This window comes from Stenella coeruleoalba (assembly GCF_951394435.1).
Source record: "Stenella coeruleoalba genome assembly, chromosome: 1".
Taxonomy (NCBI): Eukaryota; Metazoa; Chordata; class Mammalia; order Artiodactyla; family Delphinidae; genus Stenella; species Stenella coeruleoalba.
The window spans coordinates 166469572-166494208 of record NC_137169.1 but is presented as its reverse complement, the minus strand read 5'-3'; the positions used below and the strand labels follow the sequence as shown (position 1 = coordinate 166494208).

Below are 24637 nucleotides of genomic sequence, written 5' to 3'. Positions count from 1 at the left end.
CCTGCACCTCTCCTCTCCATGAATCAGTGTCATCACCTGTGGTCTGGAGGCCCAACCGAGTCTTCACATGTTGCTAGTTAAGATGATGCTTTCATAATATCAGTGTTGTTTCCTGTCAAGAGCTCTGGCCAGACAATGATTTGTGAACCAGTGCGCTACTTGGGCCCCAGTGCTGAAAACTCCTACAGACGTGACCCTCCTGGAAGTCACTGGGATTTTCACCTGTGCCATTGATTTGACTTAAATTCTCTGATAATTTAAATCAGCCTAAAGCAGATTGAGGGCATGGCTGATTCTGCAGCAATATCAGACTTGCAGACACAACATAATTTTATTGCTTCCTTCATAGGAGAGAAAGTACAGTCTAGGCTACTTGGATTCATTTCACTTCCCTGCAAGAAGAAAACCTGAGATTACTATTCTGAGAAAGACAGAGACATGGCTTGATAAAACCAGATTCTGTATACTATATCCTTTGGATTTTATTTGGCCAGTGATAAAGATTTCCATTTTTGGAGCCTCTAGAAAGGAAAAGAGCCTGATGGTATAATATCACAACTAAATACATAGTTTATTTTATGGTTTGAATTGTAAACAGAAGGAAAGTGTTAAGCGAAATTTCTAAACTTCCTTCAGTGATTGTTTTCTAAGAAGACTGCAGATATGCCTTTTGGATACATTATTGGATTAGACGAATGGAAGGTTGCAAGCTATCCCATTTCTGGCTAAAAGCTCCCTTACGCTTCCTAACCACATCCTTCCCCTGAATATGGTCCACAGACCTGTTAGGTGAACTAGAAACAAATTCCGTTTATGCACCACCCCCAGACTGGTGCTCTTTCAGTCTTTATAGTGGCAGCTAACTTGTGTTTGCTGCCACATTGCAGTCTGTGTTTTCAGGCTGTGTCATTTGCAGGCTGTATTCTTCTCTGTGGTCTGATCGTAGGCACTGTGAGGGCAGGGGATTGCGTCTGCCTTGGTTTTGTATCACTGGTAGCTCTGGGCTATGTCTTCCTGTACTAAGTTTTCAGGAAATGACTGGATCAAATTAAATGAGACTAAAGTAAAATGTTGAAGCAATGAAAGGGAAGCAAGTTATATTTAAGCTTCAGGGAGTAACCTCCAATAAGATCTGGTAAGCCAGTTTATTCCATTATGCAGTTAAAATGGACCTGCAGTTCTCAGAGTGGTGGGATCGTCATGGAACATTTATTCTTGAAGTTATCTCTGTTTTAAAGATAACAAACAAACTAAGCTCTGTTGATAAAGTAGTACATCCTTATAACAGACCTCTAGACTTACTACTGTCACTTCTCCTTGGAGGAAGTCTCAGGGTGAGTTTCCATTCAACAAACAACTTATTGAACATCTGCAAGGTGCTAGAACTCAAAAGACGGGAAATTAAAGGTGGAGTCTTGAGAGCAGAGGGTTAAAAGCATACTCTTGGGAGTCAGTTTAGATCGCAGCTCTGCTACTTTCTACCTGTGTGATTCTGGACAAACGATTCTATTGGTTTCTTCATCTGTAAATTGGATATATAATATACCTAATTCACAAGATCAAGAGGTTTAAATGAGATAATGCTTGTAAAGCCCTTACTGTGTCTGGCACTTAGTAAGTACTCAATAAATTGCTATTTTCATTAAATTAAAATAATTAACTGTTACTCTCATGGAAGGTGTGTTTCCTGATCTCAAGGGCCTGCCAACCTAATATAAAGACCATGTGACCCTCCTACCCCGGAACATGTGGTCCTTGCTGCTCCGTCTGGAGCATGCTTCCCTTAGATGCTCTGGTGGCTCAAATTCTCATCTCCACTAACTGTTACTTAAATGCCAAGATCTCAGTGAAGTTTTCCTTCACAGCCGTATTTAACACTGAGTGTCACCCCCTCTTCCTGGCACTCCTTATTTTCATTTCCTGCTAGTTTTTCATCTTATTGTCATAACATATAACATACCATTTATTTTACTTATTTTGCTTATTGTCTGTCTTTCCCGATTGAATGAAAGTGCCAGAAGGGTGAGGATATTGGTCTAGTTCATCACTGATCTATTATCAGTGTTTGAAACCATGCTTGCTTCATATTACAGGTGCTCAGTAAGTATTTGTTGGAAGAATGAATCAAGGACCAGTCACGGGAATCTAGTGCAGGGCATGTTGAACTCTGCCTTTGGGTATCAGGAAAGGCATCATGGGAGAGATGACTGTGTTACGTGTTAGACTAGCAGTTCTCAACCTTTGTCCCACTAAGACCCTGTGTTAGTCAGGGACCTACAGAGAAACAACCAGTAGGATGTATATATATTATAAATATATAAAAATAAATCTTATCACTATCTATGATCAGGATTATTGGCTTATGGTGATTATGGAGCTGAGAAGCCCCATAATCCACCATTTGCAAGCCGGAGACCCAGGAGACGTGGTTAACGTCTAGTCTGAGTGCAGGAGAAGACTGATATCCCAGCTTGAAAGCAGTCAGAGCATGAATTCTCCCTTATGCGACTTTTAATTCAATTCAGGCCTCCAGTGGATTGGACGAGGCCTGCCCACACTGGGGAGAGTGATCTGCTTTACTCAGTCTGTTGATTCATCTCACTCCAGAATCACCCTCACAGACACACCCAGAATAATGTTTAACCAAATATCTGGGCACCGTGTGTCCCAGTCAAGTGGACACATACAGTTAACCGTCACGGACACTCAGTGGATTATGTTCCTGAATATGATATCAGATCCACAGTTTCTAGGGTGCCACCGTGCCTATACTCCTTTTTCTGCGGGTCAAGAAAGCAAATTAGAATTCAAACAAGAGAGTAATACTATTATTGGGATACATTTGAGTTCACTCTAATATTTATTTTAAAAGGTGAACTACTTTTAAACTTGATACAGTCACAATTTTAGTAATAAATATGTGAGTCATCCTACCACTGGGGTGTTGAGAAATGTCCTTAAGGATGGGTAAGGGTTTGCCAGGCAGACAACCAGGGTTGAGTCTGAAGTCACAGCATGTGTGAAGGCATGAGGGCATAGTGTGATTGTGGAATCACAAATAATTTGATATGATTAAAGCAGAGGATGCCTGGGAGGGAAGCAGTGAACGATGAAGCTGTCCAAGACCAAATTACAAAGGCACTTTTTTTTGCTCAACGAATGGAATTTTATTCAGAAGACAATGAAAGCCATTGAATGGTTCTAAGCAGGGTTGGGTCATATTTTAAAACTTGTATTTAATTATTCTTATAATTTAAGTTTTAAAATTTTTGGATAAACAAAAATTCACATGGTATAACATTCAAAAGGATATTACAATGAAGAATCTCCCTTCCTGGGACCATCAGTGTTTCTAGTATCTTATGTATAGTACCATAGATATTATGTGTACAGACAAGAAAATATTTTTCTGTTTTTATCCAAATGGCAGCAAATTATGCATTGGAGTACTGATATGCTTAACATCACCCTTGTAAAAAGAACGTTCAATTAAAAGTTTGCATAGCTAAGATGAAGACATCTAGTTTTTCACTTGGGAGACTGTATACCTTGGGCACATTCTCCAGGCTGGGGAATAGGAGCTGGGCTGAGGGTTAGACATGTCAGACTGAGGAAGCCATGGGGTATGCCAGTGACATGCCCACAGGGGTCTTAAGGTCAGGAGAAATGTCTGGTTTGGAAAGATGGATTTATAGGTAGTTAGTATATAGATGGTGGTTAAAGCCACATTAATGGATGCAGCTGCCCAGGGAAAGGGGTATATTGCGAAGAGAAGAAGGCCAAGAGCAATGCTTTGGGGAATTATTGTTATAAAGCAGAAACTAACACACCATTGTAAAGCAATTATACTCCAATAATGATGTTAAAAAAAAAAAAAAAAGACGTGTTGTGGGAACTAAGGGAGGCAAGTCCATCCCACATTGTGGTAGTAGTCAGGGTTCAAGTCTGGCTAATGTAAGGAGGAAAAAGGTTATTCAGTCATGACACAGGATAACCACTTTTGGATTGGGCTTTTTTATTCCTTCTGTTGTTTGTGAATATACCTATATGGTTGCCTGTTGTTGTGATCATGCTTTGCCACTGTTGCATAGGTTTCCACAGTGTAAACATTTAACTATTAATTTATTCCAATGTGTATTACAACATGAGTGATTTTCAGTTTGTGTCTATTGAGAATAGCACTGGTATATAAATTCTAGAACTTGAGAAAAAAAAAAAAGGATGTTAGGTACAGAAAACATTTGGAGGCTATGCTGCTAGGGACAATGCCCCAGATCATATAGCAGAGCTGGTCCAGTGAACATACCACTGCTGTTGATACTGGACATGGACTCTAAACGTGCAGTGCTGACAGCACGTCAGTGGACCCTGGGTATCAATTCCAGAATTGCTCCTGCTGCCTCTGGAAACTGGGTGATGCTGCCATGCTCTTGCAAAAGGGGTCCTGCACACTTCCTCCATTGGATACCATCCAGCAACTGGGGTGGGTGTCTCTGATGGGCAGGTTCTAGGTCATGTGCTTGCCCATTAGCTGCAAAGGAAGCTGCAGAGGAAGGTTTATGGTGTCTTCAACTTCTGGGTGGGAGGTGAGCTCTATTTTGTAAGATGGTGATTCCCCAAACATAGGCAGACAGTGTAGACCCTGTGTGGCCATGAAGAATGTCACATGCCCATTACAGGTATGAAACGCTGAAGGTATGACAATTAGAAGGTGACTGGTGACCTTTGAGACAGTAGAGTCTGGGAAGTGGTGCGAGTGGACATTTGAGTACAGTGGGTTGGGAAATGAGGAAACTGAGCCATTGTGTGTTGATTATGGTTTCAGGAAGAGAAGGAGAGTTAATATATCTGGAGAGTTGCATAGGACTAGAGACGGCAGTATGATTATAGTCAAGAGAAATGAGTCTGTGAAGGGGAGATTTCAAGACAAAGGAAGGGAATAGAGGGAAGGGTGAATGGTTGATGGGATGATGTTCCTGGGTGGGTGAGGAGTGAGTTTTGGTCCAGTGTGGAAGGATGGTGCAAATGCTCATGCTCGTGTTTGTGAAGGTGGAATGTAGATGAGAATTGATACTCGTGGCCTCTGCTCTCTCTCTGAATGGGGAGATAATGTTGGCTGAGAATAAGAAGGCACAGGTCAGGTGGGATCTTGAGGAGAGTAGTGAAGATTTGGAATAGCTGTTGATGGGAATGGGAGAGGGGGTTGCTCGATGGAAGAGGAGAAGGATGGGTGAAAAACATCTGGGGACTTAGCTGAGAATGGAAATGATAGCCCAGTCCCTGCGCTGCTGGGTTTGGCAGGGCAAATGGGGCGGGAGGGCAAGGAGAGAGATTGTGAGGGTTGGAGGAGGGTACTTGAAGTGATGTAACAGGGTCGAGTATGATGCGAAAGGAGGTGAAATCTGGAGACAGCTGATGGTTGGGAAAAAAAAGATGGTGGTAGAGATATGAAAGAGAAGCCCAAGAGCAGGTTGGATGTGATAAAGGAGAAAGTGGGAGGAATGGAAGTGTGTAGTCATTGTGTTGAATGCTGGTGTGTAAGATTTCAGAGATGGAGCGGTTCCCAGTGATGACCAGGCCCGGAGGGTGGGGGGGTTGAAGGTCACTGGGAGTAGAGAGACTGGAGTGTTGAATGATTTTTCCCCATGAACATTAAAGTTTCCCATGCTGATAGCAGGAGATGGGCTGGCAGCCAGGTGATGAAAGGGAGGGACAGAGAAGTTGATAAATAGGATAATTAATAAAAGATGAAGCCCAAGTTCTGGCATATTTGTAAGCATTCAATAGATGTTAACTATCAATAATCAGACGACAATAATGAGGAGGTGGTATTGCTGGATGGCATGAATCTTAAAGAAGGCGAGAAGGCGAGTTTCTTTTTCTTTTTCTTTTGAGTGTCAAACAACTCTTATCGGGCAGATGCAAGTGTGGCGTTTGAAACTCCCTACTCCTAACTCCAGGATGGGGAAAAGCAAGGTGCTTGGGAGAGCCAGTTTTAACTAAAGCAGGAAGGTGGTGGGAACGATCCATGAAAATCCTGAGGCTGGGAATTTCTCTATGCATGAGGATAGGTTCTAGAGGACCCTGAGGAAGCATATGAAGGAGACCTTTAGCTGGAGGAGGATGTGGGAGAAGAGTAATTTTGAGTAATGTGAGGTTGAAAGCCATCAAAAAAAATAGAGTGAACCTGCAGAATTTCCTGTGGATGCTATATGTCACCACACAGACTTGGAAGCCTGGGGAAACTTTTCAGGAACCCGAAAGACTGAGTTGTTCTTTTCAATAACACTTTGTCATCAGTCTGTGACAGTGTTATTTTCATGTGTACGACAGGAAAAAAAAAAAAAAAGCAGAAGATTGATGAATATGGCTAGTTGAGGCAAGGTATAGCCCAAGTTAACGAAATAATTTGGTCTGGGTAAGTAGGCAAAACTTGATAGTTCACACACAAATGAATCTGATAATTACCAAATGTCCATTTCAATCTGAATAACATCAAGATCACTACAACTGAGGTAATTGAGATTTCAGAAGGCTTCCTTCCAGTCGTACTTGTTGGCCTTCAATGGTGAGGCTCACCAGCCCAGGTTCTCACTGTCCTACAGCCACGTGGACTCCACTTGAAATCCTTGGTTCTTCATAACTTTAAGGGTTTGATAAAGAACTCTCTGGAACTATCTAAATGTGAGGCAGGACTTCTGATACAAGAAGTCCCTGGGGAAATGTGATTCTCTACCATATGGTGCTGTCATATTTTTAGCGTACTAAAATTTTAAAAAAGTTTGGAATATTCTATTTATCTAATCCACTGAACTTCAGGCAAATAAGGCAAAAAAAGCAAATTAATAGCTTGAAATGCTTTTAAACAGCTAGAATTCCAACTGTTAGTGCAATAAGAGGGAACTGATGCAAAACCGTGTAATAGAGCATCTGTGTATATACAGATAACACAGTGAGGAAGTGCTTATTTTATATTGTTCCAGAAGCTCGTTAAAATGAGAAAGAATTCTCTCATAAGCCAAACTCTTCAATTTAGTTTAGAAAACATTTGAGACCCTCTCTGAGAAGGTGCTGGTTTTAAACCTTGTATAGATATATTAGTTTCCTAGGGCTGCTGTGACAAATTACCACGAACTCCGTGGCTTAACACAGCAGAAATTTATTTTCTCACAGTTCTGGAGGCTAGACATCTAAAATCAAGGTGTCAGCTAGGCCATCCTCTCTTTGAAGGCTCTAGAAGAGAATCTGTTCCATGCCTTTCTCTTAGCTTCTGGTGTTGCTGGTAATCCTTGGCATTCCTTGGCTTGAAGACATATCACTCCAACCTCTGCATTCATAGTCACACGTGTCTTTCTGTGTTTGTCTTATAAGGACACCTGTCATACTGGATTCTGGGTCCACCATATTCCAATATGACTTCATCTTAACTAACTATACCTGCACTTGTGGCCCTATTTCCACATAAGGTTACGTTCTGGGGTTCTGGGAAAGACTTGAATTTGGGGAGGAACACTATTCAGCCCAATATAAGAAGCTTCTAAAATGAATAACAAATGGCTTCTACCTTCAGGAAGATGTAGTTCTGATGTAGTTGGGGAACCGGGTATAGGAAACTTTAATGCAAAGTGATGGATACAGAATACCGTGGACACATGGAGGAGTGAGGGATCGGTTGTGACTCCGGGAAGTCTGTAGGGTGGAGGTAGTGGCAGACCTGAACTGAAGGATAACTAGTGTACCAGCTGGCAGAAACTGGGGACCTGGGCATTCTGGGCTGACGGAGCAGGCACAGAGATGCCAGTATGCATCCACTGTCTGGGATGCTTGTGTTGTCTGGAGTATATGGCCAGAGGATAGCACAGCCTTTGGGTAGTAGTTGCATGTGATGTGGTGGCCACTGGGAAGGGATGGAGAAGGGAAGAAGGATGAAGTGCGGATGGAGTGTGAGGGAGATGTGAAAGGTGATGGGACCCAGTTGTTCATCTGTGTGAATGCCTGCCACAGAATGGGATCTTCAAGAGGTACGGGAGAGTTCAAGGAGAGGCTGAATGACCATTCCTTAAGGGAGCTCTAGAAGACTTTGCTGGGCTCAGAGGAGCTGGACTAGATGATTTCTATGCTCCCTCTCAGCTCTCAAGTTCTGTGACTATTAGGTAGAAGTATCTCTTCACTAATCATATTAGTTATTAGGCTTTTGCTAATAACTAATTAGTTATTATCTCTCATTAGTTATTAGGCTTTTGCTTCCTCTCTCCTTTCTTTCTCTCAAGCATCCTTCACATGCCAGGCACTGAAGATGCAAGAGTGAGCAAGAAGACAAAGACAGCACCATTTTAATCTCTTCCCTGTAGCATTAGCACACGGAGTGCATAGTCGGTTCTCCATAAATGTTGCTTTGGGTTGAATATGAGTGAGGAAAAAATGACGAGGCAGTCATTTCGCCCTGGGTAATAAGTTCTCCTTCAGAGTAGAACTGCTTTGAAAGATGATTGCAGGAAACTCCTTATGAGGAGGTGGCGAATAAGTGGCTGCTTATATGTGTTTGATTTCTGAGTCATCCAAAAGGCTCCTTTGCCTCCCAGAATATCTCCTTCCAGGCTGTGGGTGTTTTTAATTCCACTATTGGAAGCTGGTTTCCCTCTGATAAAATGCAAATACTCTGTGGAGAGAGGATATCCATTTACCCTCATCCGTCTTTTACACCTTAATATGAGGATTTTCTCCTGGCAGATTTTTGAGAAAAGCACATGGAGGGTAAAGGGGAGCCAGGGGATGAATACTGGACATGCCAACGGTAAACTTCGTCATAGTTAGCAGTTTGGATGAACCGACCCTGGGGATGTAGTCCCTTGGCCTAGAAAAACCCATTATTATCTGTTTGCAGGTGTATGTTGGGCCAGAAATGATTATTTCTCTTGTGAGTTTTATGGCTACAAAACTGTTATTTGGTTTTTTAAAAATTTTTATATTATTTTTGGCTGAGTTAGGTCTTTGTTGCTGCGTGCGGGCTTTCTCTAGTTGTGGCGAGTGGCGGGCTACTCTGCGTTGTGGTGCGCGGGCTTCTCTTGTTGCAGCGCATGGGAATCTAGGTGTGCGGGCTTCAGTAGTTGTGGCACATGGGCCCAGCAGTTGGGGCTCGCATGCTCTAGAGCTCAGGCTCCGTAGTTGTGGTGCATGGGCTTAGTTGCTTTGTGGCATGTGGGATCTTTCTGGACCAGGGATCGAACCCATGTCCCCTGCATTGGCAGGCGGATTCTTCTTTTTTTTTTTTTTTTAGCAGTACGCGGGCCTCTCACCGTTGTGGCCTCTTCCGTTGCGGAGCACAGGCTCCGGATGTGCAGGCTCAGCGGCCATGGCTCACGGGCCCAGCCACTCTGCGGCATGTGGGATCTTCCCAGACCGGGGCACGAACCCGTGTCCCCTGCATCAGCAGGTGGACTCTCAACCACTGCACCACCAGGGAAGCCTGCAGGCGGATTCTTAATCACTGTGCCACTAGGGAAGTCCCCGTTTGTTTGTTCTTTTTTTAAAGGGCAATAAATCCTACCTCCTTCACCCCTACCTCAGTGAAATAATTTGTGGTAACCTGATCTGTGGTTTTTATTGCCAAGGCTATGCTCCATATGGTTTTAAGTGTTCATTTGTCAGAGACAGCTAATGATAGCTGCTGTAACAAATATCCCCCAAAGTTTCAGTGGCTTACTTCAGAGGTTCCTTTTTTTATTGACATCACAATAGGTTTCAAGATGATTTGGTGGGGGAGGGGGTGTTCCACATAGTCTTCCAGGTACCCCGGGCCCTTCCATGCTGTACATCCACCATCTTCAGTACTTGGCCTCAAGGAACACATGCCAGGGAAAAGAAAAAGCTTGTAGAGAAAGCACACTTAATTTTTAGCTGTCTTGGCTTGGAAGTGACACTCATTTCACCTCACATTCCACTGGCCAGAACTAGTTCCAGAGACTCACCCAGATGGAAAGAGGCTGGGAAATGTGGTTAGCTATGTGCCCAGGAGAAGAAAGCAGCCTTGGTGAGCCTCTGACACAGACTCACTAGAAAGCATTTACACGTTTTCCTTCAGTCTGTGACGTATCCTAACCCTTGGGGGTTGTCATTAAGGGTATGGAGGACAAAAGAGAATAGCAGTGACCTGGAAACTGTCCAGTCCTTAGGATAGTGAAAAATCATTCATTCTACCTGGTGAAGGGCATCATTCTGCTGCTGGATTTTTGCTACGTAAGGGAGACTGAAGTCTTAGTTCAAAGAAATGTCTTTATGCCATTTGCTTGTTTGTTTGCTTTTTAATAGAAGTAGGAAGAGTTTAATGGAAATCTCCTTTCCCTACACCTTGGAATCACTTTGGAATAGGAGTTTTGAGGTTTTGAATGTTACAGCTTCTGTAATATGTTTCAGTTCCCTTTGGAGATAAAAGTACGTGAGCATTTGGAGAAGATGTAGAGCTCTTCCAGTCCACCTCCCACATTGTCTAGACAAGAGAACTAAGAGGTAGCTGCATTGTCCACATTCACATAGGAAGTTAGTGGCTTACCTGGGCGTCAGACGCCATTTTACAGATTTCTACACTGGTATTCCTGCCCCTACCACAGTGCTATTCCCTAGAGAACTACTATTCGGAGAATAGGCCTGTCCCGGTGGGACTGGAAGGAGGAGGCTTGACCAGGTGAAATCAGTCTTCTCTGGCTCTGAGATTCTTTGATTGACTGTGATTAAGTACATTGTGTCTGATTGTATCCCTGACCTGAGGGAAGTGATGTAGCCTTCCAAGAATTTGTAACTTTCCTGAGAAAACAGAATCTCAGTTCTTTATTCTTCTCAGCTGTTTCTTTATTTTTATCTTAAAAACTATTTTTTTGTAATTGTAAAGTAAATACATATAAGCGTAACAAAAATATATACAAATATAACAAAAATTGCCTGTAATTCCATAACTTGACAGTGCACCAGTAACCACTGTTAAAGTTTTATGTTTTTCGATGTGTGTTTCCTGTTTTTCAACACATAAATATTTGTATATGTATGCACAATATAATTAGAGCGAAATATACAATATGAAATAAATATGCAACTCTTAAAATATTTCATTACTTAATATGAAATGTTACACAACCCTTAATATTATATTATTTATTTATTTATTTTTAACATCTTTATTGGAGTATAATTGCTTTACAATGGTGTGTTAGTTTCTGCTTTATAACAAACTGAATCAGCTATACATATACATATTGCCCCATATCTCCTCCATCCTGCGTCTCCCTCCCTCCCACCCGCCCTATCCCACCCCTCTAGGTGGTCACAAAGCACTGAGCTGATCTCCCTGTGCTATGCGGCTGCTTCCCACAAGATATCTATTTTACATTTAATAGTGTATATATGTCCATGCCACTCTCTCACTTTGTCCCAGCTTACCCTTCCCCCTCCCCGTATCCTCAATCCCATTCTCTAGTAGGTCTGCATCTTTATTCCCGTCTTGCCCCTAGGTTCCTCATGACCATTTTTTCTTCTTTTTTTTTTATAGATTCCATATATATGTGTTAGCATACGGTATTTGTTTTACTCTTTCTGACTTACTTCACTCTGTATGACAGTCTCTGGGTCCATCCACATCACTACAAATACCTCAGTTTCATTCCATTTTATGGCTGAGTAATATTCCATTGTATATATGTGCCACATCTTCTTTATCCATTCATCTGTTGATGGACACTTAGGTTGCTTCCATGTCCTGGCTATTGTAAATAGAGCTGCAGTGAACATTTTGGTACATGACTCTTTTTGAATTATGGTTTTCTCAGGGTATATGCCCAGTAGTGGGATTGCTGGGTTGTATGATAGTTCTATTTTTAATTTTTTAAGGAACATCCATACTGTTCTCCATAGTGGCTGTATCAATTTACATTCCCACCAACAGTGCAAGAGGTGTGAGATGATATCTCATTGTAGTTTTGATTTCCATTTCTCTAATGATTAATGATGTTGAGCATTCTTTCATGTGTTTGTTGGAAGTCTGTATATCTTCTTTGGAGAAATGTCTATTTAGGTCTTCTGCCCATTTTTGGATTGGGTTGTTTGTTTTTTTAGTATTGAGCTGCATGAGCTGCTTGTAAATTTTGGAGATAAATCCTTTGTCAGTTGCTTCATTTGCAAATATTTTCTCCTGTTCTGAGGGTTGTCTTTTCGTTTTGTTTATGGTTTCCTTTGCTATGCAAAAGCTTTTAAGTTTCATTAGGTCCCATTTGTTTATTTTTGATTTTATTTCCATTTCTCTAGGAGGTGGGTCAGAAAGGATCTTACTGTGATTTATGTCATAGAGTGTTCTGCCTATGTTTTCCTCTAAGTGTTTGATGGTGTCTGGCCTTACATTTAGGTCTTTAATCCATTTTGAATCTATTTTTATGTGTGGTGTTAGGGAGTATTCTAATTTCATTCTTTTACATGTAGCTGTCCAGTTTTCCCAGCACCACTTATTGAAGAGGCTGTCTTTTTTCCACTGTATATTCTTGCCTCCTTTATCAAAGATAAGGTGACCATAGGTGCGTGGGTTTATCTCTGGACTTTCTATCCTGTTTCATTGATCTATATTTCTGTTTATGTTCCAGTACCATACTGTCTTGATTACTGTGGCTTTGTAGTATAGTCTGAAGTCAGGGAGCCTGATTCCTTCAGCTCTGTTTTTCTTTCTCAAGATTGCTTTGGCTATTCGGGGTGTTTTGTGTTTCCATACACATTGTGAAATATTTTTGTTCTAGTTCTGTGAAAAATGCCAGTGGTAGTTTGATAGGGATTGCATTGAATCTGTAGATTGCTTTGGGTAGTATAGTCATTTTCGCAATGTTGATTTTTCCAATCCAAGAACATGGTATATCTCTCCATTTATTTTTATCGTCTTTAATTTCTTTCATCAGTGTCTTATAATTTTCTGCATACAGGTCTTTTGTCTCCTTAGGTAGGTTTATTCCTAGATATTTTATTCTTTTTGTTGCAATGGTAAATGGGAGTGTTTCCTAAATTTCACTTTCGAGTTTTCATCATTAGTGTATAGGAATGCTAGAGATTTCTGTGCATTAATTTTGTATCCTGCTACTTTACCAAATTCATTGATTAGCTCTAGAAGTTTTCTGGTAGCATCTTTAGGATTCTCTATGTATAGTATCATGTCATCTGCAAACAGTGACAGCTTTACTTCTTCTTTTCCAATTTGGATTCCTTTTATTTCTTTTTCTTCTCTGATTGCTGGGGCTAAAACTTCCAAAACTATGTTGAATAAGAGTGGTGAGAGTGGGCAACCTTGTCTTGTTCCTGGCCTTAGTGGAAATGCTTTCAGTTTTTCACCATTGAGGACGATGTGGCTGTGTGTTTGTCATATATGGCCTTTATTATGTTGAGGAAAGTTCCCTCTATGCCTACTTTCTGGAGGGCTTAATATTATTTTAAAATGAGTAATGATATGGAAAAATGCTCATATGTATTTGTATATTTACACACAGTATAATTAGAATAAAATTCCAATTTTATTTGTCTTATTTTTTTATTTGCTTTTTAAAGGAAGTAAAAAACGAAAAAAGCTAATGGAAATCTCCCTTCCATATACCTTGGAAAAACTTCGAATTATATTTTGCATAAGTATACAAATATACATGAGCATTTCTCCATATTATGGCTTACTTTGAAACAATGTTTTTAAGGTTGCCTTTTATTGCATCTCAGGGAATACCTGTGCTGAAAGACCAGCCCTGGTGAGTGGAGGGAAGGAGTTGTTAGTATCATTGTTCTTGGCCCTGACCCTGTGCTCCTCTTCTTCCAGGGCATCAGCAGCCTGTTCAGCTCTCTGAAGGTTGTCCGGCTGCTCCGTCTGGGACGAGTGGCCCGGAAGCTGGACCACTACATTGAATATGGAGCAGCCGTGCTGGTCCTGCTGGTGTGTGTGTTCGGGCTGGCTGCTCACTGGATGGCCTGCATTTGGTACAGCATCGGGGACTATGAGATCTTTGACGAGGACACGAAGACCATCCGCAACAACAGCTGGCTCTACCAGCTGGCAATGGACATTGGCACCCCTTACCAGTTTAACGGGTCCGGCTCAGGGAAATGGGAAGGGGGTCCCAGCAAGAATTCCGTGTACATCTCCTCGTTGTATTTCACCATGACCAGCCTCACCAGTGTGGGCTTTGGGAACATCGCCCCATCCACAGACATCGAGAAGATCTTTGCAGTGGCCATCATGATGATTGGTTGTAAGTATGCCAGTGGCTGGCACAGGGGCAGGGGATGTTACGTTTGTCCATCCTTTCTGTTAGCTGGAAGAAGGATAATGGCTCCAGTGCCAGCAGGGTCAGGGTGGTATAGCTTAAAATAAGGGAGAGATTTTTTTTTAAAGGCTGGCTTTATAGTTTTCCTGATAATTTAAGCAGTACATGTTTACTGCAAAGAAATTTAGAAAATACAAAAGAGCACAAAGTAGAAAATAATGACCAGTCATACATAATTCTACTTCTTAGAGATAACTGCTATTACCTTTTGGTGTTACAGATTATTGTCTATCCATAACTGAACACACAGAAACAGATTTTTATAGTTAAAATGAGATCATGCTATACATCTTGGTAAACTCCTTGTTCATAGAGCAGTGAATTGTGGAAGCCTTTCCATGTCAATTTAAAGATAGCTCTAGATCTGCACCGTCCAATATGGTACTAGAAGAAGAAAGTATGAAAACAAAATCTGAAATATCTCACTAATAATCTTTTGTATTGATTATACAGTAATATTTTTGTTAGAGTGGGTTAAATAAAATATTCTAACACAATAGTTTCATATATCTTTTTGCTTTTTTAATGTGGCTCCTAGGAAAATTTTAAATCTTATTTCTGTTGGACAGTGCTTATCTAGATCAGCATTTTTGATGTCTGCTTGATGATTGAGAAATTTTCTAAATCCAAAAGAAAAAAAAAAATCTACAGGAAAGAAAAAAGTCTCTGTTCATTTGAGAAGTAATGGGTTTTTGGATTAACTTGACTGAAAAACAAACAACCCTAGTTCTTGAGGAAGGTACAGTTGGTCCTCTGTATGCATGGATTCTGCATCCTCAGATGTAACCAACCAGGGATTGAAAATATTAAAAAGAAAATTCCAGAAAGTTCCAAAAACTTGAATTTTTGGCATGCTGGCAACTGTTTGCATAACATTTACATTGTATTTACAACTATTTACATAGCATTTACATTGCATTAGGTATTAAAAGTAATCTAGAAATCATTTAAAGTATATGGGACGATGTGTATAGGTTATATGCAAATACTATGCCATTTTATATAAGGGACTTAAATATCCGTGGGTTTTGGTGTCTGCAAACCTATTCGTCCTGGAACCAATTCCCTGTGGACAGAGGGATGGCTGTACTTAATTTTCAAACACTTAACCATTGACCATTGTGTCGCTGTTGCTGTTGCCAAGTCTGGAAACAGCCTTGGGCTGGAAACAACAATGAACTCCCCTCACTAAAGGGAGACTTAGGGAGTACTGACTAGACCTAACTGGACTGGGGAAAGCACATCAACTTGAGTGGATTGACTCACTGTGAACCTGCCAGATGCACCCTGTTGGTGCTTCCATGCCACATTGTGGCGTGGGAGAGGACAGTCCTGTGCAGCATCAGTTTGGACGGTAGTCTGGTCACACGCAGGCAGAAACCCTTCTGCTTGATGTGCTCCTTCAGGGTGGTGTTGATGCCTTGTTACACCAACCAGGGAATTCTAAGGCCAGGGAAACTGAGGCTTCAGTTGGTTTTGCTTTGTCCAACCCATCTGCGACCCAGTGTCCCCCTCTGCAAGTGGATTTTGTTACCACCAAGTGTCCCATTTGCTGCTTGGCGCCTCCTGTTTTGCAATTACCTCGTCAGGTCTGAGGCCATCTTTTCCTAAAAGCCCCTTCTTCCAGGCCCGGAGCTTGCCTCTGAGTGTTTACGCAGTGTGTCTAAGGCATAATTGATTTGTGGGAAGTGTGTGCCAGTGGAGCTTTGGGGTCTGCTCCTTTCTTTAAAATGGGTTTTAATAGAGATGATTGCCTGACCATGGGAAGCAGCGTTAAGTATCTGTGGGTGGCTAATTACTTTAGCTTAATTAGAACTTGAGGCGCTTTCTCATGTCATGTAAAAGGATTTAAGACCTTTGCTTTTCTAGAACTATTTCAGCCTTAACATCTTCAGTTTTCTAGGCTGTGCTTGCAGCATTTTGTGAGCCTTGGGGCAGCAGTAAACAACCAGATGCACCGTGCACAATTTCTGTCTCTTAGAGGGCAAGATGCGACGCCCTGTCAGTCGAAATACTGCATTATATGCACTACAGAAAATTTGCTATGGGTGGTCAGTTAGGAAATGGGCTCCATTTCATGAGCTCCCCAAAGGCTTTCAAATATGAGGAGACTTCCTTGCAGCTTTTTACCTGGAAGAAAAGAAAAGAAAGAAAACAGCTCTGGTGGCATATGAGGATAAGCTGTTTTTCCAAAACCATTCTCCTCTGGAGAGCATAATTTCCTGGCTGTAGTCTCTAAGGAAAACCTAAACAATAATCATCACCTCTTTTCTCTCCCCACCTTCTCAGAGCTTTGTGATGTTTCCATTTCTTTTTTTAAAAAAGTGTAATACGCAGGCAGTCACCTCTGCGTTATGCAGCGAAGTATGATATTTAGGTAGGCAAGTCAGCTTAATAGTCACCCCATTTCCTGATCACTTACTATTTGCCAGGTGCTGTGATAAGTACTCTACGTACAACTACTGTTCGCAACAACTCTATGCCTTTAGAGATTATTAAGTCCATCTTACAAGGAAATGGAAGCTCAGAGAAGTTAACTGCTTTCCCCAGAATACAGGGCTGGTAAGCAGGGCAGACAGGATTTGTGTTCAGAACTCCCTGAATCACAAGCCCTGCTCTCCCCACGGTGCCCACCTGTGGTGGTGTGGGCTGAGAACACAGACTCCAGCAGCCTGCCCTCACTGGCACACTCACACTTTGAAAATTCTCTCCATGAATTTGAACAAACTGGCAGTTTCTGCAGTGGAAAGTGTTTGTACTCTTGCCTATTGTTGTTTTAAGAACAAGATTACGGTACAGACTCAGGGGACCAGGTGCTTCAGAAGCCAACCATTTTTTCAGCCACCTGTCACTTACAGTTACAGCTCTTCCCCTTTTCGCGTGACATCGGACAAATTCTGGTGCTAACAACAGAGTTATTTCATTCTGTGTAATGTGGTGGTAATCATCCTTGTAAACTCACATTCCGAACCTTTGTTCAGGACAGCTGCTGATGTCTTATTAGACTTATGGGGTTCTCTTTTATCTTACTTTGCCTGTATGCACATGTGCACGCTTGCATCCTTACTGCGTGGTTCCCGGGATTGGATAACCCCAGAAGTAGGATCTCGGACAACAGAGAGCACTGACCGCAGCCTGCATTTATCCCAAGGGGTCGGTGCCTCTCCCTCCCCGTCCCTCCGGCAGTCAGGCCAGCATTCCTCAAGGAGAGTAGAGAGACACAAAGCCAATGGACTTTGAAGTACTGGTAACATTGTGATTTTCTCCTCTTTGCATCGAATTTTACATGCATTAGTAATAGTATTTCTTGACTATTCTGTTGCCCTGTATTAACCATATTATAGATTATCCAGAAGCCTCTGTTGCTTCTCCTCTCTGTGCTCTGTTACTGAATATCTTATTATAACTTGGCTAATTCCCCAGAGGATGCCAGGAAACTGGAAAACTAAATATTTTCAAGCTTGCCCACCTTTCTCATTTCTGATTTAAAAAAAAGAAAACTGCAGTAGGAAGAGGTGAAGACTTGGCTAAAATGAGCATTTGTGATCATCTCTGGGTGTAGATGATCTATGGTGTCTCCAAATGCCTGGTTGTATGTCTGACTTCCACTCTGGGGTCTTGACCTGGGTCGGGGGCAAGTCAGCCCTGCCCTGACCCTCCTGCCGTCCTCGCGTGGGTCTTTGGTGATCTCCAGCAAGGGCTCACCCTGAGGTGTGATGGGTAGATTCCCTCTTTTGCACATCTGGTCCGCCTGTGTGTTGGTGATGCTGAGAGAAACAGAGGGCCACTCTGGCCCTCAGTGTGTCACCTGGGAGAGGATGCCCCCACTCAGCAGGCACATACTGAGTGCCTCCCTTGATGGACTCTGAGGGTCGGAGACTGGACCTGTGGGTGTCACTGCCAGGAGTCAGTGGTCTAGTGGTGGTCGGGGCCCTACTGCCCACCAGCCAGTGACTAAGGCCTGGAGGTGGAGCCTCCCCTGTGGCCTGAGCCTTGCCGGGGCCTTTGAGGGACCTCCTCCAAGAGGGATTGCTGGGGGTGGGGGAGAGTCCCTTTATCTGGGGGTATCCTTCTCAGGTTAAGGACATGACCCTGTCTGGGGGATACTCTCCAGGGAGAATTTGATGGTGAAGTGACAGTTCCCATTTTCTTAATATGGTCTTTGTGCTTTTCCTGTTCTCTCCTCATAATGTCATTGCTGTCATCCTGTCATTATAATTAAGCCACATTTGTTTCCTTTCTCTCTGATAATGGCAGACACTCTCCACCCCCCAGCACTGCACAACACCTGTCTCTTTGAATTTTTTTTTTCCTCCCCCATCTGAGCTCCTTAAATCCAGAGCAGAATGTCAGTGCTGAAGGGACCCTTGTGAGTATCTATTTAGTCCACAGCAGCCCCTCCTAATTCTTCTGCTGGGCCGGATCTCATCCTGATTTGTGCTTCAGTCAAGTTCCCCTACTCCCTCCCCCGGGTGGGGGGCTGGGAGCTCTAAGAGAGTAACTGGGCTCAGCCCTAGGGTTTCCTTATATCACCTCCTTTCTTGGAGGGAAGGGACACTAGTAACCTGCACTCCGCACCTTTGACCCTACCACCTGACCCCCATGCAGTATGCTTTGTGGCCCCCTTTCAGCTTAGATTATTATTTGCAAGCCTTTCCCTGCCTCCTTCAGGATTTTGTTTAACCATTCTTATTTCTTTTCATTCACCTTTGCTGAATATGCCTTTTTGCATTCTGTGCCAATATACTGTTTTTTCCAAAATGACTGGGCACATCTCCCTGGAGGCTGTAAAGGTACTCCTAGGAGACTTCAAACACATAACAGACTCTTAATAAATATGTATGGTCTTGTTGAATCCAAACAATTGAGAAGGTTCTGGAGTTTTAGAAGTGGTATTCAGTGACACTGGCAAAACATCTTTATTAGTTAGGGTACAGGTTCTGTTACTGGACAGAGACACAGTACTAGTAGCATCAACAGGGTTTATGTTTCCTAAAAGCTTGGGGCTGGTCTGGCTGCTCTGCAGTCCTCAGAGACCAGGTTTCTCTGCTGTCTTAAATACATGACTTCCATATTGGGATCCCATATGGCCGTTCCAGCTTTGGCCATATATTCTTTTTCCAGAAAACAGAAAGAAGGGGAAGGGGAAGGCTGGCTGAACTCTTTCCTTTTGAGAACAAGACTAGGAAGTTGTGCATATTGCCTTTGTTCATATCACATTGGCTGGCGCTTGGTAACCTGGCCACACACCTAGCTGCAAAGGAGGCTGGGAAATGTAGTCTTCTGGGTGGTCATGTATCCAGGTAGGAATACAGTAATATAGACAAGGAGAACAGTTAGTGAGGGATGACCAGCAGTGTGTGTCTACCTCAGCTTTTCTCCCTCTCCTCATCTCCTCTCAGTTGATACCAGCAAACATTAGCTCTCCATGACAGGCAGGCCCTGTTGGAGCTTCATCCCTGAATTGTTAGTTGAGAGATTTGGGTTCAAGTCCTAGATCTGCTCTCTGCTTTAGGTTGTACCCTTTCATTTCCTGTGGATTAGGCGTAAGAAGCTCTCCTGACCATCTCACCTAGTTGAAGTGAGAACTAAATGAGATAATGACGTAGGATAGCTCTTTGGAAAGTTGAAAAGCTACATTCAGGTGTCGTGATTTTATTGTTAATAGCGATTATTTCTTGCTCAGCTCCGTTAATTTTTTTCCTTCCTGTTCTCAGAAAAAAAAAAGATTGCTGCTCCCTTCTCAGGAGCATGGGAATGCTGTTTAATTTCATTTTGGGTTTATGTTTATTTTGGGAAATGGGGCGGTGTCCAGAACACTATGGCAGAAATAACTATTCATTTCTCATTTATTCTTAGAGTTTTTTTCCTAGCCAGCAAATCAGCTTATTTTTCTTTAGAACCTGATTTTTTAAAAAGTTCTGTCTGCCATTCTGCATCTCAGGTGGGTCTCCCCATCTTTAACACAACCTCAGGCTACTTTCTGTCCTCTGTAGCCCTGCCACCTCTCCTCCAGAAGACCGTCTCTGGTTACTCCCTCCTGGTTCTCAGCCCTTCATTGTCTCCATACTTTTAGGGTTGAAAGACCCTGCTTTGGGCTTACTTACTTGCAGTTAGAGTCACACTGCTCTGTAAATATTCTTGTGACTTCATAGTTACCTTTCTTGTCTCAAGTGTATTTCTTTTTTTTTTTTTTTTTTTTTTTGCGGTACGCGGGCCTCTCTCTGTTGTGGCGTCTCCCGTTGCGGAGCACAGGCTCCGGACGCGCAGGCTCAGCGGCTATGGTTCACGGGCCCAGGCGCTCCACGGCATGTGGGATCTTCCCAGACCGGGGCACGAACCCGTGTCCCCTGCATCGGCAGGCGGACTCTCAACCACTGCACCGCCAGGGAAGCCCTCAAGTGTATTTCTGACTGGCTCCTGTGAAACTCTAGGCTCCCAGAGGGCAGGACCTGTGGGTCTCCCTGCCCTTCCACTTCTCCTTTGTGCCTGGACACATACTGATGGAGTGTGGGGAAGAGCACAGGCTTTAGAACTGGCCAGTTCTTTAGAACTCTACGTTGTAAAAAAAAAAAAAAAAAAAAAATTTAATTGAAGTATAGTTGATTTACAATGTAACAGTCTCTGCTGTATAGCAAAGTGACTCAGTTATACACATATATACATTCTTTTTATATTTTCTCTTCCGTTATGGTTTATCACAGGATATTCAGTATAGTTCCCTGGGCTAAACATTAGGACCTTGTTGTTTATCCACTCTATATGTGATAGTTTGCATCTACCAACTCTGAACTCCCAGTCCATTCCTCTCCCTCCCCCTCTCCCCCCTTAGCAACCACAAGTCTGTTCTCTGTGTCTGAATTTGTCTCTGTTTTGTAGATAGGTTCATTTGTGTCATATTTGAGATTCCGCACATAAGTGATAGCATATGAGAGTTGTCTTTCTCTTTCTGACTCACTTCACTCAGTATGATCATCTCTAGTTGCATAGAACTCTACTCTTGGTTAATGCTTTGAACCTTGGCCGTTTCCTCCGCTGAAAATGGAGATGCCAGCCCCTCCCTGATCATATTTGCAGGCTGAAAGAATGAAATGATGCCATGTACCTAGCACAGTGCTTCACACATGGGGTGTTCAAACAATGGTAGTTCTCTCCCTGGCCGCACCCCACACCCCCATTCCCTCTCTTGTACTACATTTCTAGGACTCATCAAAGTATGATGCTTCTCAGTCATTTGTTAGTCCTTTGGGTATGCTCTACGTTACACAGATTTGAACTTGCATAAAATATCAGGTGCCTTGCAGTGTTTAATGTACAGGCCATTAAAATGTGAGGTTCCCTAGATACAAAGCTTCTCTAAAAAAAAAAAAAATTGGCCTGACCGCAGAGCAAGTTCGGGGAAGCTCTTAAAGGAGGAGAGAGTCATTTGTGTGGTCGGGAAGCATCACTTTCCAATCCTGACTGGCAGGATTTTCACTGGGTAGGAAATGGTACCACATGGAGTGATAGTGCCTCTCCCTGGAGGAGAGAAGGGACTAGAAACAGTCATGCGCTGAGCACCAAGATATGCCGATGCCATGCTGGGAACTCTACTCAACAACCTCATACATGGGCTTTATTATTCCTGTTTTGCAGGTAAGAAAACTGAGGTTCAGAAACACAAAGTCACTTATCTGAGGTCACAGTGTAAGAGGTGGCTGAACTGGGTTTTGAACCCAATCTTATCTGACCTCAGAGTTGCACTTTGTTGCTTCCCTTGCTGATTTATGTTGGAATGTTGGGTAGGGGAAAGTGTTCTCTTCAGTGTGTGTGTTGTTGGGGGCAGGGAAAAGAGTTAGAGAAGGGGGCAGTGGAAGGATTGCAGAGAGGGTGTGCTTTCCCTGGAAGCCTTGTCTGTTATTGTAAATGACAATTATGGTGACAAAAATATCTGACTGTGTGTTGTGGGAAGACACTGGATTACTTGTTCGTAGCTGGGTTACTGCACTGGGCAGAAGCGTTTACAACAATAGTCTTAGATGTTAGGAAATTCGGACAGTGGGAAGCCAACTGGATGAGGGGTATTGTCTCTGACCTTTTGGATACCCATGTCATTTGCAAAATCCTCTTTCCCTTTTCAAATGTAATTTTCATCCAAGTGGGAGCTATCCTGTGGAGATGTTGCTGTAGTCAAGTCTTTTGTTTCTATGCCTATTGTCTCCTTTGAATTTCTCAATACTCCATGGGACAGGTAGTATTCTGGTTTTTTTTGGATAAGGAAATTGTGGAGTAACTTGCCAAAGGTCGCACAGCTAGTTAGAAGCAAAGCTGGGCTCAAGCCCGTGTCATCACTGCCAGCTCAGTGCTTTCCCTGCACTTCCAGATCACCATGGTAGCAGTTGGTGCTGGTAGCCATGGATCACAAGTTATGCCAGTAGACTGTGGCACCTGGCTCCTTTGTGGGATGTCCTCAGAGCTTGATGAGAAGAGGTGAAGGTGGATGAAGAGTGGTTTACTTCTATATTCAGCAAGGAACTTGACTAATCAAGTTTCACACCTCTTCAGCTGCTTTTTATCCAGCCTTTATTGTGGCTCTCAAATGCTAGGCTGACAGCTACAGACAGCTGGGGCAAAATCATACAGAGAAAATCTTGTTCCTTTCCTTCTTTAAAATTGGTGAGGGGAGGGCTTCCCTGGTGGCACAGTGGTTGAAAGTCCGCCTGCTGATGCAGGGGACACGGGTTCGTGCCCTGGTCCGGGAAGATCCCACATGCCGCGGAGCGGCTGGGCCCGTGAGCCATGGCCGCTGAGCCTGCACATCTGGAGCCTGTGCTCCGCAACAGGAGAGGCCACAACAGTGAGAGGTCCGTGTACCGGGAAAAAAAAAAAACAGTAAAATTGGTGAGGGGAGGAAAGCCCACCAGGGAAATGTTTTCTAAAATATACATGAATAAGTATGGTCCCTAAGAAGACATACATTAGATTTACCTGCCAGTTCCCCAGAACCTCAGTCAATCGAGTCTGAGCACCTCTTTATTTGGTTAGCAAACATTTCTTGAGTGTCTGCCGTGTGCCAGGCATCATGAGTACTGAGGATGGAGCATTGAATGAGAGAGATGTAAGCCCTGCCCTCATGGTGCTTATGGTCTGCTGCGGGGGACCAGATCAGTAAATAAGAAATGGCTGTGACGTGAGATGAGTCTCTACTAAGGAAAGGACAGGTTGTTATGGAAACATGTGCAGGGGCCCCTCACAGTCAGGGGTCAAGGAGCGGGGTCAGGGAGTATAGACCCCATTTATTTGGGAAGAGCTCTGGGCCCGGCCCTTCCCAAGATTTTTCTCATTGCATCTTTTTTGCAGATGTCTCCCCAGTCAGACTTCAGCTGCCTGGGGTCGGGGGCTGTGTGGGCCATTACCTGGTCCACAGTGGGCTCAGTAAATATTGAATGAATGCGGTAAAGGAGTTAAAATAAGACATCATCCCTTCCTCGATTTGCTTGCGATCTAGTTTGGGAAATACTAATGCGAACAGGAGAGACCATGTGAAGCTGGAAAGCAGTGAATGTTCGTGGCATAAGTGGAGCCAGTTTGTGCTTTCAGACTTCTGGGAGACTGTGATCATTTCTATAAAGTGGTGGTAAGAGTGGCATTAAGGAGAGTTTACTCAGCCAGTGAATAATGGGTAGGATTTGTGTGATGTACAGGTGGAGAGGCAAGCATAGCACTAATAATGATGTTAGTGAGCATATGCTATGTGTAGGACACGTTATACATGTTCTTCATGAAGTCTCCTGACACTGCTGTGTCACAGGTGTTATTATTCCAGTATTACAGGGGAGGGAACTGAGGCTCGAAGAGCTCAATGATCTTCCCCTGGGTCAACCTTATTATGACTGGTAGAGTCAGAATTGAAACCTAGATTTCTAATCCCAAGCTCATTGTCTGTCCACCAGTCTGCACTGCCACCCCTGACCATGGCTGTGGAGCAGAAGGCTGCAGGGAAAGCAGCACTTCCTGCCAAGTAGGACAGTGGAAAGAGAGGCGTGCCGATCTGAGAGGGGCTGAGCGCCCGCCGTGTGCCTCCTGGCTCGTCAGCCTCTTAGATTCCTTCCTGCAGGAAGCTGGTGCTTGGTCACCACCTCCGACAGTCCATCACATGCCAAGAGACAGGGATTGCAACAAGTAGCAGTAAGGCTAAGCTGCTGAAGTATTTGAACACCAGATCTCAATCTTTTAGTCTGTCCTTTAGAAAAAACATCACTGGCTTGCAGATTTTATCTTTTTACTTGGAGGATACCACCAGTGATTTCTGCATTCTATCACTCAGA

General features: G+C 43.2%; 1 protein-coding gene across 1 annotated transcript in view; it reads left to right on the top strand.

Moving 5' to 3' along the window:
* The window catches only part of KCNH1 (potassium voltage-gated channel subfamily H member 1), a gene marked incomplete at its 5' end in the record, with an annotated part of 382492 nt that overhangs the window by 137107 nt on the left and 220748 nt on the right, over window positions 1-24637 (top strand). Inside the window, one exon of the mRNA XM_079928220.1 lies at window positions 13826-14255. Coding sequence (XP_079784346.1) covers window positions 13826-14255 — 430 coding nt within the window. The remainder of the gene's footprint in view (window positions 1-13825; window positions 14256-24637) is intronic.